Below are 14,255 nucleotides of genomic sequence, written 5' to 3' on the forward strand. Positions count from 1 at the left end.
GAAATTAAAGGCTAATAACGATTTTGAAACTTGCTAGGCATGGGAATATTAAGTGCCTGGCTGATTTTCAAATGAGATCACTTTATCCTTTCTTTTATTTTCCCTGAAATTTGAATTCAGTGGCATATCCTGGATCCTTAGATGTTTTGGCGTCTAATTCTCCCAGTAAAGACAGGAGGATGTATGTTTTAGCATCTGGACCTGTGTTGCTGCAGGCACTAGTGCTAGCTGCATCTTTGTGGAGAGCTGGCTTTGTTCTGGGGCCAGATGCAACTGTGCCTATGTATCTGTGTCTGTATATGCCTACAAACATTTCTAGTGTTCTTAAATTTATTTGCTAATTCTTTCTAATGCAGGTTGATGATTCAGGGTTATCGGAGTCCTTTGGAAGCCAAGGATCTGTGGTCATTAAATAAAGAGGACAAATCAGAGGAAATAGTGCCAGGTTTGGCTAGAAATTGGGCAAAAGAGTGGTCAAAGACCAAGAGGTAAGTTCAGTTATCCTGGCTTCCAGTTCTGCCAAGATATAAAGGTTTAAAAGCTCAAGTTACTCAGCCTCTACTTAGAGGTATTTGTCATTTGTTACCAAACCTGCTTTTGTAAGGCCCATGTGGCTGCCTGTGTTTGTCCTGAAGTGCACACGGAGCAGGAACCAAGTAGGGCATTGTGTTCCTTCTTTATGAAGAGCTGCATTGACTTTCCCTTAGTCTTTCATGATCCAAAACTTATTACTGTGACTTTTGATGTATGGGGTTTTTTTTCCCTGGGGAGGGAATGTTTGGACACCAACTTCTGTCATGTAATTTAGGAGCTTGGGCTCCCTCTGTAATTGGCAAAGCCTCAGGAGGGTAGTTCAGGGTGTAAAAGTGAGCAGCTTATTCCTTTCTTTTGACTATATAGGGAGTCTGAGCATCTAAGCCAGATGACTAAAATTAGAAAGACTGCATGCCTGCAGTCTCCATTCTACTTTCATCATCCTTGGCTGCAGCAAATAGGAGCACCTTTTCATTGAAGGAAAATTGCGTGCTTGCTTACACAGTGTGTTTTACATACAGCTTGTCCTCAGTTCAGAGCGTGTAGTTTAGCATAAGCCAGATGTAAGAAAAGAATGTGTTCAGTCCATTGGGGATATCTTGGCATAAATCTGATTTCAGTCTTTTAACTCTGGTGGTACAGTGAAGCCTTGATTTTGATGGAAGTTCAGCATACTGGGTTCTAGAATAATAATATCCTCTGCTCTGAGCCGTATTCCTCATTCCCCAGGGAAGACTTACAGGAGAGATTTACAGGAATGTTACCTATCCAAGCAAAGAAAGCCATTTCTGAATGGCCAGTTCATGTAGTTACGTTGTGTGATTTAAAATGTTTGACAGTAAAACCCAGTTAAACTATTAAGAATCATAATGAGGTAATTTACATCCTGTTTGTATAGTGTACATTTTTCCAGTTGGCTTTATGCTTGAATAAAGGCTACATTCTATACCTCATGTTTTTCCAGGCAACCACTAAACATGTTATATGTGCCAAAAAAGCAGCAAAAATCAGGAGACTCAAATGGTGATGTGACAGAAGAGGTTGAAGCTTTGATTATAAAACCATCTCAGAAGAGCTCTGAAGCATCTTTATTCAAGGTTTTATACAAAACCTTTGGACCCTATTTTCTCATGAGCTTCCTTTTTAAAGCTGCACATGATCTCTTGATGTTTTCAGGCCCAGAAATTCTGAAGTAAGACCTATATACTTTATTATTGTATTAAAAGTATGTGAACAGGTTTTAAAACATGCTGGTATTTCACTCCCCAAGCTGCTTTGCCTTCAGCTGATGCAATGAGGAAGAGGTGTCATACAAGGGAGAAACCACAGACAAAGGTGATTTTGGTCCATTGGTTTTCAAATTGCAACATCATGCAATAAATGTTTGACTTCTTATTTTCCTTTTTGACACCAGGAAGGCAGGGCAGGAACATAATCAACAATAGCAGGAGAGTTTACTCAGTTCTAACCTGTAATTATTCTGTGCCTACACATCACAGTAGGTGATGCAGCAAAGAGCTGAGGGGCTGGGAGAGCTTGTATTGCTTTGAGCTGAGAAGTAAAGCAAGTGCAAGTGGTTGTATTTCAGCTGGAGGGGATATGAAACTTTTCAGTGTAGCTCCAAGAGAATGCTGTGCGTGTAAGCTATGTGCTACTCCATGTTTCAGAGTGGTATTTAAGGAGGGAGTGATGTGTGCTCATAGAAAATGATCTCTAGTTTCCAAGAAGTTTGCTTAAGTGTTTTATCTAAGTTTGGTACTTTAGGTGCTTGAATGACCCATACAACGTTTGGAATAACCTAAGGGTGTAACCATGACATTTGGTTCTGTTTTCCATCTATCAAGAGAACTCATTTCTCTCTCCACAGGTTGCTGCTCAACTTTGTAAGTAACAAAGCTGCCCCAAACTGGCAAGGCTACTTTTATACGGTGCTGCTGTTTGTTTGTGCCTGTCTTCAGACACTGATTCTTCACCAGTATTTTCATATTTGCTTTGTAACTGGAATGAGGCTCAAAACAGCCATTGTTGGTGTAATTTATCGAAAGGTAGGTGTTTCTTTAAATGTACAACAATGCTGTGACTGCAAATATGCAGTATCTGTGACTGTGAGGATGCATCACTTAAGTCTGAATAATAAGTTAGGAGACTCTGGTATGCTGATTCCTAACTCTTAATAGAAATAAGAGCATGTCTAATTTATAAATAAAAGCCTTTAAGCTAGGGCAGTTTTCTAATTTACTAGTTAATATGCTGCTTCTCACTGTCAAATAAGAAACCTTGCCTCGTTAGATTAGGGGTGTGCAGTGCTTCAGTTGGTGCAGAAATTAAGGTGCATCTACATTTACAACTTCATTTGAGATTTACCAGCAGTGCCACCTTACCTTAGAATAAGATGGAACATTTTAGACGGCTGAGGACCAATAGCTCTGTGTTAGATAAATGTGTCACAAGAAATTAAGATTCCACTTCTTACACTAGAACAAAAACACAAAACAAACCTAGTAAATGGTACCCCCAAGCAATCAAACCACCAGCCCTAACCCCAAAGTTTGCTTATTGACTTTAATTCTGTATTAGCTTAAGCCCAGCTGATTGATTCAAACTGTTCAACTTGCATTTTGCCAGGTGTATATGGTAAACAGAGTATGAAGGAGGAAAAGGATTGCTTGTAATTTTAAAGAAGCAGTTCTGTAAAGCAATTGAATTCTGTGGAGAAAATGCAAATGACTAAGTCTGCCCTCATGTTGTTTTAATTGTTTTTTATTTTTTACTTACATGTAGGCACTTGTTATCACAAATTCTGCTAGGAAGACTTCTACTGTGGGTGAGATTGTGAATCTGATGTCTGTGGATGCTCAGAGATTCATGGACTTGGCTACCTATATAAACATGATTTGGTCTGCACCTTTCCAGGTGATACTAGCACTGTACTTACTGTGGCAGGTGAGCACTGTGTGTTGTTTCCTGTTTTGACTTTGGCAATGTGCTGCTTTCATGGTTCTGTGACTACACACAGCTGTTGTTGAGATCACTGGAGGGTTTGCAGCAGTGAGGGGAAAGTGCTGTTTATTAGGAAGCCATTCAGAGCTGCTTTTGTCACTGCCATCAAGAAGGAAGGCAGGAGGTTCTGAATTCACATCTGAGCTCGTACGGGGAGGATGCAGAGGGGAGCTGTTATCTTTTGAGGCACTGCAGCACCCAGAGTATCTTATATGTCCCTTGATTTAACTAAAAGTTCTCTTGGTTCTAGAGTCACCATGGAAGATGTCTCCTATTTCTGGTTCACATAGCACTGGGCTGATTCTTCTTCAGAAGAACAGACAAATCAGCAAAAAGTGGAAAGTGTTAAAACGTATTTGTGTGTGTGTATAGCGAGCTATTTGGAGAGAGATTGAGCTATATGTACCTCTAAATGGGGGCTATGTATGTTTGTTTCAAAAGTCAAAGTATATAGATATTAACCTAAGCCCCTACTTGATCCTCCTCTTCTTCCCCCAAGCTGAAAACCTATTTCAGAATGATTTTCTGTAGTGTATGAAGTGGTTTGAGTCAAGATTTTGAAAAATTAGTTTGAATAAATGCTTGCAATTATGTACTTTTCAGAATTTAGGTCCTTCAGTGCTGGCAGGGGTTGCTGTCATGATCCTTCTGGTTCCAGTAAACGCTGTGATGGCAATGAAGACAAAAACCTATCAGGTTAGCACCTCTATATAGTGCTTTTAAGAAACATCTGTTCTTTGACTTGCTCCTGTAGGTTTTTCCTTTTATTTTTTCCCATCCCTCTGTCTATCCCTTAAAAAAAGGGAAGGGAAAGAAAGGTCAGAGGTGTTGTGTATTCAGGACAAACAAACTCATGCATTTTTCAGCCTTATAGCTGATCTGTGCATAATGGTCTAAAAATTTGCACTAGTGAAGACCAAGGTAGCGCTTTAGGCAGCTTCATGAGATGTCCAGTGATTGAATTGGAATTAGTTCAGTTTTTAAATTGCCTAAAAACTAAAGTGCAAATGTGAACTACTGTCTGCTTAATGAACCTGAATGAATGAAATATTCATATTTCCAGGATGTGTAGCTTGTCCTTTTTATTGTTTGCTTCCTGGAGAGATGAAGAAGGGGAAGTCTTAGTTGTTGGCTGTTTTTGATCCCTTGTTGATTTTATTTAGTGGGGATCAGTTTGTTACAGAGAGCGCACATAAATAAGCGTAGACTCAAATTCAAGTTTTCTCCTGCAAAAACTACTTCCAACAGCCCCACCACATGCTTTGTGCAGACTTCACTACTGACTGAATTTGCTGAATGTCAGAAAAGATTGATATGCTTAAGTGAAACCTTAGTTAGAAGTTCATTAAAACATGCTACAGCATTCGATTCCCACAGGGGAGAGGTAGGGGCACCTGGCCTGCCACAGCCACCTTGCCTCTGGTCTGGGATGGCTGTGCCAGTGCATTCTGCTGGCTGCCTCTGCTGAGTCAGCAGCAGTTCAGCTTTGCACTGCCCTCGTTAAAATATTTTAGGAAGATGGAAACTTAAGAATGGCTGAATGGAAAGCTTCTTGCCTTAGTACACCATCAGAAAGCCATTGATATTGCTGAAAATGAAGCAAAATCAAGTTTGGTCTAAGGTTAGATGCAAGCTGCACATCTTAGTGGTTTATTTTTTAACTGCATATTGTACCTGAGTCTCAGGGCTCCCTAACGCAGGGTTAATCATACTTAAACCAGTGCCACAATTGTTCTGATCTTGGTTTGGATTTGTAGTTACATGAAGCATTCTTTTAATTGGTTTAAAACGTCTTGTTAATTCTGCATATTTGTTTGTTCAGATAGTATCTCAGATTTCCTGCTTGGGAAGCTAGTAAGCATTTGATGATAATGAGGTAAATTTGCCATTGCAAAATAGAAAGCTCAGAACTTTGAGGTTCTGCCAAGTATTGTGCTCTGTTAATTATTTTTTGCAATGTTGTTTTTAGGTGGCTCAAATGAAGAGCAAAGACAACAGAATTAAGCTGATGAATGAAATTCTCAGTGGGATTAAAGTTCTGAAACTTTATGCTTGGGAATTAGCCTTCAGAGAGAAGGTATTAGAGATCAGACAGAAAGAACTCCAAGTCCTAAAAAAATCTGCTTACCTTGCTGCAATGGCAACCTTCACTTGGGTTTGTGCTCCGTTTTTGGTAAGTGAAACAAATCTAGAAGTCTTTTCTCCTTTTTGGGGTTGTGGTTTCCAAGGCAGCACTTGAGGACTTCTTTTGGTTTTGTGTTTTAATGAGTTGAGTCAAAATGCCCTCCAGAGTGGTGGGTGATGGAACACTTAGGGGTCCACTTCTCTATGGAAAGGCACTACTGTTTTCTCTGAAACTCAGTAACATTCAGGTTGGATGTATTCTAGAAGTTAATGGCCAAAGTATCGGAAATTAAAACCTCCTCTGCATCCCCTCCTATTTTTGGTTGAGTACTTGAGGAACCTAAGATGAAAGGTATGGTCAGATTTAGGAGAGTAAAAAAATCCCTTACTTCAATGTGTTTCTGAGAGCATCAGGCCCTTACATAAGAGTTCCTGGTTAAATGGGATGTTGTGCTCCAGGAGTGACTCTGGCCAGGGTTCTCCAGCATCTGTTTAAGAACAGTGTGGAAGAGGCAAAGCCATTGTGTAGCCTGAGATGGCTTCAAATTCTTTAAAAAAAAAAAAAAAAAAAAAATCCACGCTACGTGAAACATCCTTCCTGTGCTTGTGGTTAGCTTACATTTCAACTAATACAAGGGAGAGAAGAGTGAATCACATCAAAATTGCTTCAGACCCTATTAGAACAAGGGGCCATTGCTCTTGTCTGCAGAAGCAATTAAAAGCCGTGCCTACATTAGGATAAAATATGTGCTGTTCCAGTTGAAGGTGTTTAAGTGTACTTTCCAGCCTCAGATTCCTTCCCTGCAAACATTTATAGAGTTTACATTATGCTCTAGGCATGATGAAAGGCAGAGAAGCAGTGCCCTGGGTAGGAAGCATCAGCTGCATTCTTAAGTGAATGCTTTTCTAAAAGAAGTCTGAGATTATCTTAATATAAATACATTATTAAATGAAATTTCTAAATAAAACTCTGCAGGTGGAGTCCCTGATGCTGTTCTGTGGAGCCTGAGAAGACAGATTGGTTAACGTGTAGCTCTGCTCCAGCACACACGGGGGATGTGTACCTGTGGCTCCACGGGAGCTTTGCCACTGGGGCACAACCCAAAGTGCAAGGCTGCTCTTCAGCATCTTGTTTCTTGGATGTTTGGGGGTTTTTTTTTGTATATTTTGATTTTAAAAAATTATTGCAAATGCCTACTTGAAAGCACTTTTGACATTCAAAACTTTTATTTCCTCTACTCTTTCCTCTCTTTCCATGGCCAGGGTTTTTAAAAACACTGTTTAATAACAGTGCCAGGGTACTCGTTTTGCAGTACCTCCCCTGCTGCTGTGTGTGCTGATAAGGGTGTATTTCAGACTAATTGCTGGTAACACCAGCGCAGACATGCTGCTTGTGAGGTTATTCTTTGGACCCTGTTTGTTTCTGATCTCCATGGGAGGGCTTTCTCCCTGGGATGTGGTTGTCCAAACTAAGGGCTGTACAAACAAGCCCCTGTACAAGGCGCAGCTGAGACAGCTGCTGCACCAAGAACAATACATGTCCTCACAGCAGTCAGATTTTTTAACAGAAATAACTGATGTCTTCAATGGATGCTGTGCTTAGATGAGACTGTTCCTTCGGTGGAGAGCTCATTATCTCAAGTCTTTTAGGAGGAGCGATGCCAGAGGTTTATCTACCTTGATTTCTTGTTTTAAGTGGCAGTCTGTGGGAAAAAGCTGCTGGATCTTGTGATATACTGAGGTATGAGTGGTATTATCACAGAAGAAAACACTATGAAGGGAATAGTTCTGAAAGTAAACATCTGGTTTTACTTAGTTTGGTTTAATTTTACTATAATTTATTCAACACATTAAAAAAAAGTATATGGATGTTTGGAATTATTTTTATAGCTTAGGACTCATGATAAAAATGGTTCCGTGTAATTTTCTTGTTTCAGTATGAAACTGAAACAGTTCACAGCAGAAAATTGTAGTTACTAAAAGGCTTCATCTTTGTAATGCAATAACATTTCAGGTTTGTTGGAAAATGGTCTGTCCATAATAAAGTGGGCTGTATTTGGAAATCTAGGGTTGTGGTAGTCTCTACAAAATATGAAACAGGTTTGTATTGGGACGCTTCTAACTCTTCTGTCTATATATGTTACTGATCTAATATCTGATACTATGAGGAGTGCCTTAAAACTGAAGGAGATCAGGAAAAAAGACCAGTGATCATTTCTCTACTTACCTTCTCCTACTGTGTGACCTGGGACATTTGTGCTTTCGCCTTTGCTACGTGAAGAAAGTGAGCACTTAACCACTTTTCCAAGAGGAGCCATCTACTTCTTTTTACAACAGTAGATTTAAATCATGTGTTCCTTTTGCAAAAAGTGTTGTCAGGAACAAGAAAGTTGTCAGAACATTCTTCTTTGTTTGATTTATAGTCTTCTGATTCCAGTTGTCAGACTGTGTACTCCTGACTTGGTGGCTTTAAGGCACGTTACCCTCACTGTAACCCTTACATTTTGTTTCAGGTCGCCCTGTCCACATTTGCTGTGTATGTCATCATAAATAAGAACAACACCTTGGATGCTCAGAAGGCCTTTGTTTCTCTGGCATTGTTCAACATCCTCAGGTTTCCACTGAACATGCTTCCTATGGTCATCAGCAGCATAGTAGAAGTAAGACTTCAGTCATTAACAGGTGTTCCTGTGCAGAAGGAAGGCCCTGGGTGGAAAGATTACATTCCCCTGCTTAGAGAATGACCACTGGGGAAATTTGGCCACCTCTGGAAGGGGCCTTGCAGTTCCTGTGTGTTAAGTGCTGTGCAAGTGAAATAATCCCAGTTATGGTGGATGGGTGTTCCTGACATCACCCATATTTCTTGTGGGTTGGGAAGTGAAAGTTTGATGACTATCCAAGCAACTATGCAGTGGATTTAAGGAGGGATTAGGAGTGCATAATAATGATACAATGTGTATGTGGCACAAAACAGTGAGCACTTAAATGTAAAAAGCAGAGTATAAATAGCTCTGCATCCTTTTTCCATGCAGGCCAGTGTCTCCTTGAAGCGCCTCAGGGTGTTCCTGTCTCATGAAGAGTTAGATCCTGACAGCATAGTCAGGGGTCCCATAAAAGAGGGTGAGTTTCTTTGCCTATTGCAAATAATTGTGTACAGGTTTGGGTGGTTTCTTTTGCATTCTATAACAAATTTATTGCATTTTTGGTGGGTTTCACTGATAAATTTGAGCCAAAAAACAGAGACGGGAGTTTGTAAAATGAAAATTATGTAAAGGTTCTTCTTCCTTCTCAGATAGTTTCTTTCCTCTCCACTCCACAACTGATTTTGCAGTGCTAGAGATGCAGCTGATTTAGTTGGTATCTCTGTGTAGCTGACATTCATGTACCTCTTGGTTCCTGAGTAAGGGTAAGCTTGGAACCTCTGCTAAATTCAGTAAAAGCAGAACACAAGTTTTTGGTAAGCAGTGGGTTGTTGTTGTTCTGAAAAAGTAGATTTATACCTCTGCCCATGTGTGTTTGGATTGACTTCTGTGGCAGGATCCAGAGCACACAGTTTAGCTGCTTGCACTGGTACTTTTATAAATATGAGTTTTCTCTTTGCAGCTGAAGGATGCATTGTTGTGAAGAATGCAACGTTTAGCTGGGCCAAAACGGATCCTCCTTTGCTGAATAGGTAGGGATTGGTACCCTTCATTCCACTCCATAATCTTTCTGCATCACAAATGATCTATATTTGAGTTATAGAGTACATATGGAGAAGAGTTTGTTGCCATAGAGAGAGAACAAATAACATCAGTTCTATATTTTTTTTTTTTTTTTGATTGGGGCTTTGTGAACTAGAGGGACTTTGATTTTATTGCATTTATGGAATGCATAAAGGGTGGTAGCAAGAGATGTAGGGATGGAGGAAGAGAGAGCTGCAGGGCATTCCGGGCTCTTGCTGTGTGCTGCAGGTGGGATGAGCACAGCTAGAGGATGCAGCCAGCTCTGGTCCCTCCTGTTTGCCTGTATCCACAGGCTCCGTTTTACAGCCTGATTCTCACTGTACTCTGCTATCCCTGATCCCAGGCTGCAGAAAGCAAACAGTGACGCAGCTACAAGCTCTGTCTTCCCTGTGCCCTGTTCCCTTTCTTAACTTTGGCTGCTTTTTCTTGGGCCTTAAATGGCAAATTCTTTGGGACAAAAATGCTGTGTTTACATGTATGTTCATAGAACACCTGAGAGAAATCTTGGCAAGGCTGGGTCACAGTGCTTTTTTTTCTTTCTTTTTTCTTCCCCTTTTGACTAATTACATATTAAGATGCTGTGTTCTAAATATGAGGAGAACTGGGTGCTTTCTGAATGAGAGGTTTGGATTTTCAAGCAGTTGAAATTTCAGCACTGAGTCAGTATTTGCAGTGGGTGTTCACACTGCAGCTGGTTTTGGTTGGGCAGTTCAATTGACTGTTTAACTACTGGGGTGTGCCAGCAAGCAAGGCTGAATTATGTGCACTTTATTTCAGCATTAATTTCACTGTTCCCGAAGGCTCCTTGGTGGCTGTTGTTGGTCAAGTTGGCTGTGGAAAGTCTTCACTGCTGTCTGCATTACTGGGGGAGATGGACAAAAAGGAAGGCTACGTGGTTGTCAAGGTGTGACATGCCTGAAGAATTGTTCAGCTGTTTGTGGGTAGTGCCAGAGGGTTTCTAGATTTCCAGGTAGTGTGAAGAGGGAAGAGAGAGCGTTTCAAATGAATGCACTTTTTAGCCTGATTTCCTGGCAAACCATGTATATGCCTTAGCTTGCACTCTGTGTAATTGCTTGTTAAGCCTTGACCCCACAGCATCCAAATCTGTTGGTGTCAGATTTAGCCACATAAAACAATGGAGGTGTCAAAGATGAGTGTTCTGGTGAGTCTTGTTAGCAGCTGGGTATGAGATGGGGATTCCCTGTTACATATTCTCTGAGGAAGAGCAGTATTGGGCCCTACCTTCTTAGACATCAGAGAATTACAAGGAGAGAGGGTGCACCCAGAGACCTGAATGTGGGAAAAGCTGCTGTTGCAGTTCGTTTGTTCTTGGACATCAGAGCTGCACAGAGCTAACAGAGAAAAAAATGACCTGGAAAGAAAATTACTTTAAGAGCAAAACAAATACGTTCCATTTGAAAGTCTGTAGGTTTGGCCACCTTCAAAATTGTTGTGGAAAAATAAAGTAGTTGAGATCTGAATCACTAATTATTAGTGCAGAAAGAGAAGGCAGAACTGATACTCAAAGCAAAATACTCTGTATTATCTCAGTCTCTTCCTTTGAAGTGACTTTTATATGAAAACCACTTCCTCTGCTTTCTACAGAAATCTCTTGGCAGGGGTACATTTGTTAAACACTTGCATTCCAGATTAAACTCTTTTGTGCAGAACATAATTTATAATTATATGAAAGAAGTAATACTTTTGACATGCAGTAATTGTGCAAATGTTCTCTAAACAAATGTTTCCTCCAGGTTTATGTTAATCATATTTTGTTTGAAGTCCTTTATTTTCCACCAATGCACTTTGATACATTCACTTGTAGAGAGGATTATAAAAATAACATTTTGGAGGAGGTGGTAGCCCAAGAAGTACTTTGTTTGGAAATGACTGTAGGTAATTTGTGAGGTGATTAGCACTGCCTGCCTCACAAAGCCCTGCTGTGCTTTGACTCTCTGTGCAGACTCTTAGTCTGAAGTACTGAACTTTACTTTTCTTGCAGGGCTCTGTAGCCTATGTTCCTCAGCAGGCCTGGGTCCAAAATGCAACTCTGGAAGATAACATTGTCTTTGGAAGGGAGATGAGTGAGAGCCGGTACAAGCGTGTGATCGAGGCCTGTGCACTGCTGCCTGATGTAGAGATTCTTCCTTCAGGAGACAAAACAGAAATAGGAGAAAAGGTATTTCAATACCCACTCCACCTTTAACAGTGCTATTGCTTGTAGTTAAGGCTGTGTGACTTCTATTTTACTTTATCTCAAAGTTGTATTGAATTTAAAACATTCAGAGCAGAAATCCTCTAGAATAAGATGCAGATTTGAAGTGTGTTTTCCTTCTCTTTAAGCCTCAAAGGGGAGGAAGGAAACCTGTCCTCAGTTAGGAATGTAAAACCATCTTGTAGTGACAGTTTTTAATTGTCTCTAAGTTGCTATGGTCATAAAGCTGAAAAATATATAGAAACAGGAAGAGAAAAATCTTCTGAACACTTCAGTTTCATTAAAAACAAGCAAACACCCCTCCAACCCCAACCTCCCCCTGGAAAATCCAAACCACAGTTCACACAAACAACCATCACCCCGAATCTGGCCCTTGGTTACTGAAGCAAGGGTGGTGTGGGGTTTGGGAACTCGCATGGATGTTGTAGTGCTGTGCTGTGGAAGCAGGAGCCGGTGCCCTGTACCAGGAGCTGGCAGGGGGTGTGTGTGTGGCTGCTGGGGCTTCTCTGAGCTGCTGCCCTCAGGTACTGGCACATGTGCTCTGCCTGCTGGCGGGGTCCAGGTGGGCTGTAGCTCCCAGCTGTCCATAGAGCTGGCAGCCCCACATGCAGTAAAGGTGCAGCTTTATCTTCCTCATTGGTCAGCAGGCCAGTCACATTGTAGAGCGTGAAGAGAGTTTGCTTCCTGAATCAGAGGCAGCAGTGCAGAAATAGAGCTGAGAAGAAAAGTAGCTTCTGATTGTACAGAGTTAGGTAGGTCAGTCAAGGTTAATTGCTTTACAAGACTAGCAAACTTTTTTTTTTGACTAGCCCTTCACTGTCAGTGAGAACAGAATAGATGTGCTTCCTTCCAAGAGGATTGTGACTGATTGCTTATGCTGTTGTGGTAATGAAATTATTTGTGGAGATCTGTTCCATGCAATGTTGAAATTCCTCTAATTTAAATAAATCACCTATGACTTGTGTCTTTCCTGAGCTGTATCAAGACATCATCTTTCAGCTGTAAATAAAGGACCACGTTTTCTTGTTTTCCCAGGGCGTGAATTTGTCTGGAGGACAGAAACAGCGAGTCAGTCTTGCTCGGGCAGTTTACTGCAATGCAGATGTCTATTTACTTGATGATCCCTTATCAGCTGTTGATGCTCATGTTGGAAAACATATTTTTGAAAAAGTTATTGGACCGAAAGGAATCCTGAAAAATAAAGTATGTTATAATGTCTCTAGAGAATGCTTTTTCTGGGCTGAGTTCAAATAATTACAACTTTGTCAAGTTGCATATTTAGGCTTTTGTTTCTAACATCTGAAAAATGAAAGAATCCTTCTGCAATTTTTAGAGGACTTTATAAAGCACTGAGATTTTTGTTGTGAAAGGTGCTTTGGTTTCTGTAATTCAAAGTTATTTAATGGAAAAATCAAGACAATTTTCTCTTAAAAATGCTGCATGCCTGGCCCTCATTACTATCCTATTATACACAGAATTCAAGCAGTAAAGAGCAGTAGTCCAACCATGGTATTCACTAATCTGAGATGATAGAAACCCTTTATTTCTCTTTTGCCTTTTAGACTCGGGTTTTGGTAACCCATGCAGTCAACTATCTGCCTCAAATGGATACAATTCTGGTAATGACTGATGGAGAAATCTCTGAGATGGGCTCCTACCAGGAGCTGCTGCAGCAGGATGGGGCTTTTGCTGAGTTTCTTCGTACATATGCTAATGCTGAGCAAACCATGGAGAACAGTGGTAAGCTCACAAATAAACTCTCTTGATGTCTGTTGTCTTAGTAAGGGAGTCCTGTTAAAGGAAAAACCATAGTACTTTCTGTAGGTAGGAAAGTTAAAAGAAATTACTATTTCTTGTGATTGCCTGTATAGGTAGAGGTGCTTACTTCTTGAGGATGTTGAAGGCTGTGAGGTTAAACACACATTCTTTCTTAAAAATAGGAAAATGTGTTACAGATCTGTAGTAAAATTTCCTCTCAGTGCAAAATTCAGATGGTAGTGAGACTGCATGAAGGCCAGCTGGGGTTTGTGCACCCTTCCTGTCTCTGTTAAGATGTGTCTTCTTTATGCAGCTAATTCCTTTGGGGATGGGGAGGAGGAAGAAGCGGCTCAGTGCTCTACCTGCTGTCCTTGACTCCTGCTTCTGCTTTACAAAACAGCTGTAGAGTTGCACTGGTACAGGAATATACTTTAGATTTATTTTTCTTTTATCTACAGACAGTTGCAGTATTGGATTTTAATAGGGGAACTTAGTCTTTGCCTCCAGCCTGTTTTCTTCACTCTCTTGCCTGTGGTGATTTCCTGACACTCCTGCTGAGAAGAGCAAGCAACCCCTGCACTGTGCTGGCTGGGGTTAAGTTGTGTTTGGTAGCACATGCTGAGTGCTGCAGACAAGGCTTTGGGAACAAGGAGGGGCCTCTGAGGCTGCTTTTTGCTTTGTCTTCTATTTGGAAAACTGTTGGTTCCTTCCCATTCCCTAGAGGGAACACAGAGGTGTTTTTTGGTGTACTCCTCACATGTCCATCATGGGCAAAATGGAAGTGGTGCCACATTTACCTGCACTGATGCAGCTGGGAAGTGTTAAAGAGGTGTTGAAGGGCTTCCTTTGGCAAGGAGCTGCTCCTGGTGCTCATGTCAGAGTTGCCTGTGGGAGGGCTG

At 40.9% G+C, this 14,255-nt stretch overlaps 1 protein-coding gene across 1 annotated transcript in view; it reads left to right on the forward strand.

Annotated features, from left to right (window-relative positions):
* Positions 1 to 14,255, forward strand: part of ABCC1 (ATP binding cassette subfamily C member 1) — a 48,335-nt gene that overhangs the window by 18,801 nt on the left and 15,279 nt on the right. The window contains 13 exon segments of the mRNA XM_048320465.1: positions 357 to 488; positions 1,499 to 1,726; positions 2,402 to 2,579; positions 3,316 to 3,477; positions 4,138 to 4,230; positions 5,504 to 5,707; positions 8,172 to 8,318; positions 8,691 to 8,778; positions 9,262 to 9,331; positions 10,161 to 10,287; positions 11,386 to 11,562; positions 12,634 to 12,801; positions 13,161 to 13,338. Coding sequence (XP_048176422.1) covers positions 357 to 488; positions 1,499 to 1,726; positions 2,402 to 2,579; positions 3,316 to 3,477; positions 4,138 to 4,230; positions 5,504 to 5,707; positions 8,172 to 8,318; positions 8,691 to 8,778; positions 9,262 to 9,331; positions 10,161 to 10,287; positions 11,386 to 11,562; positions 12,634 to 12,801; positions 13,161 to 13,338 — 1,952 coding nt within the window.

This window comes from Corvus hawaiiensis, chromosome 16 (assembly GCF_020740725.1).
Source record: "Corvus hawaiiensis isolate bCorHaw1 chromosome 16, bCorHaw1.pri.cur, whole genome shotgun sequence".
In the NCBI taxonomy this organism is placed as follows: domain Eukaryota; kingdom Metazoa; phylum Chordata; class Aves; order Passeriformes; family Corvidae; genus Corvus; species Corvus hawaiiensis.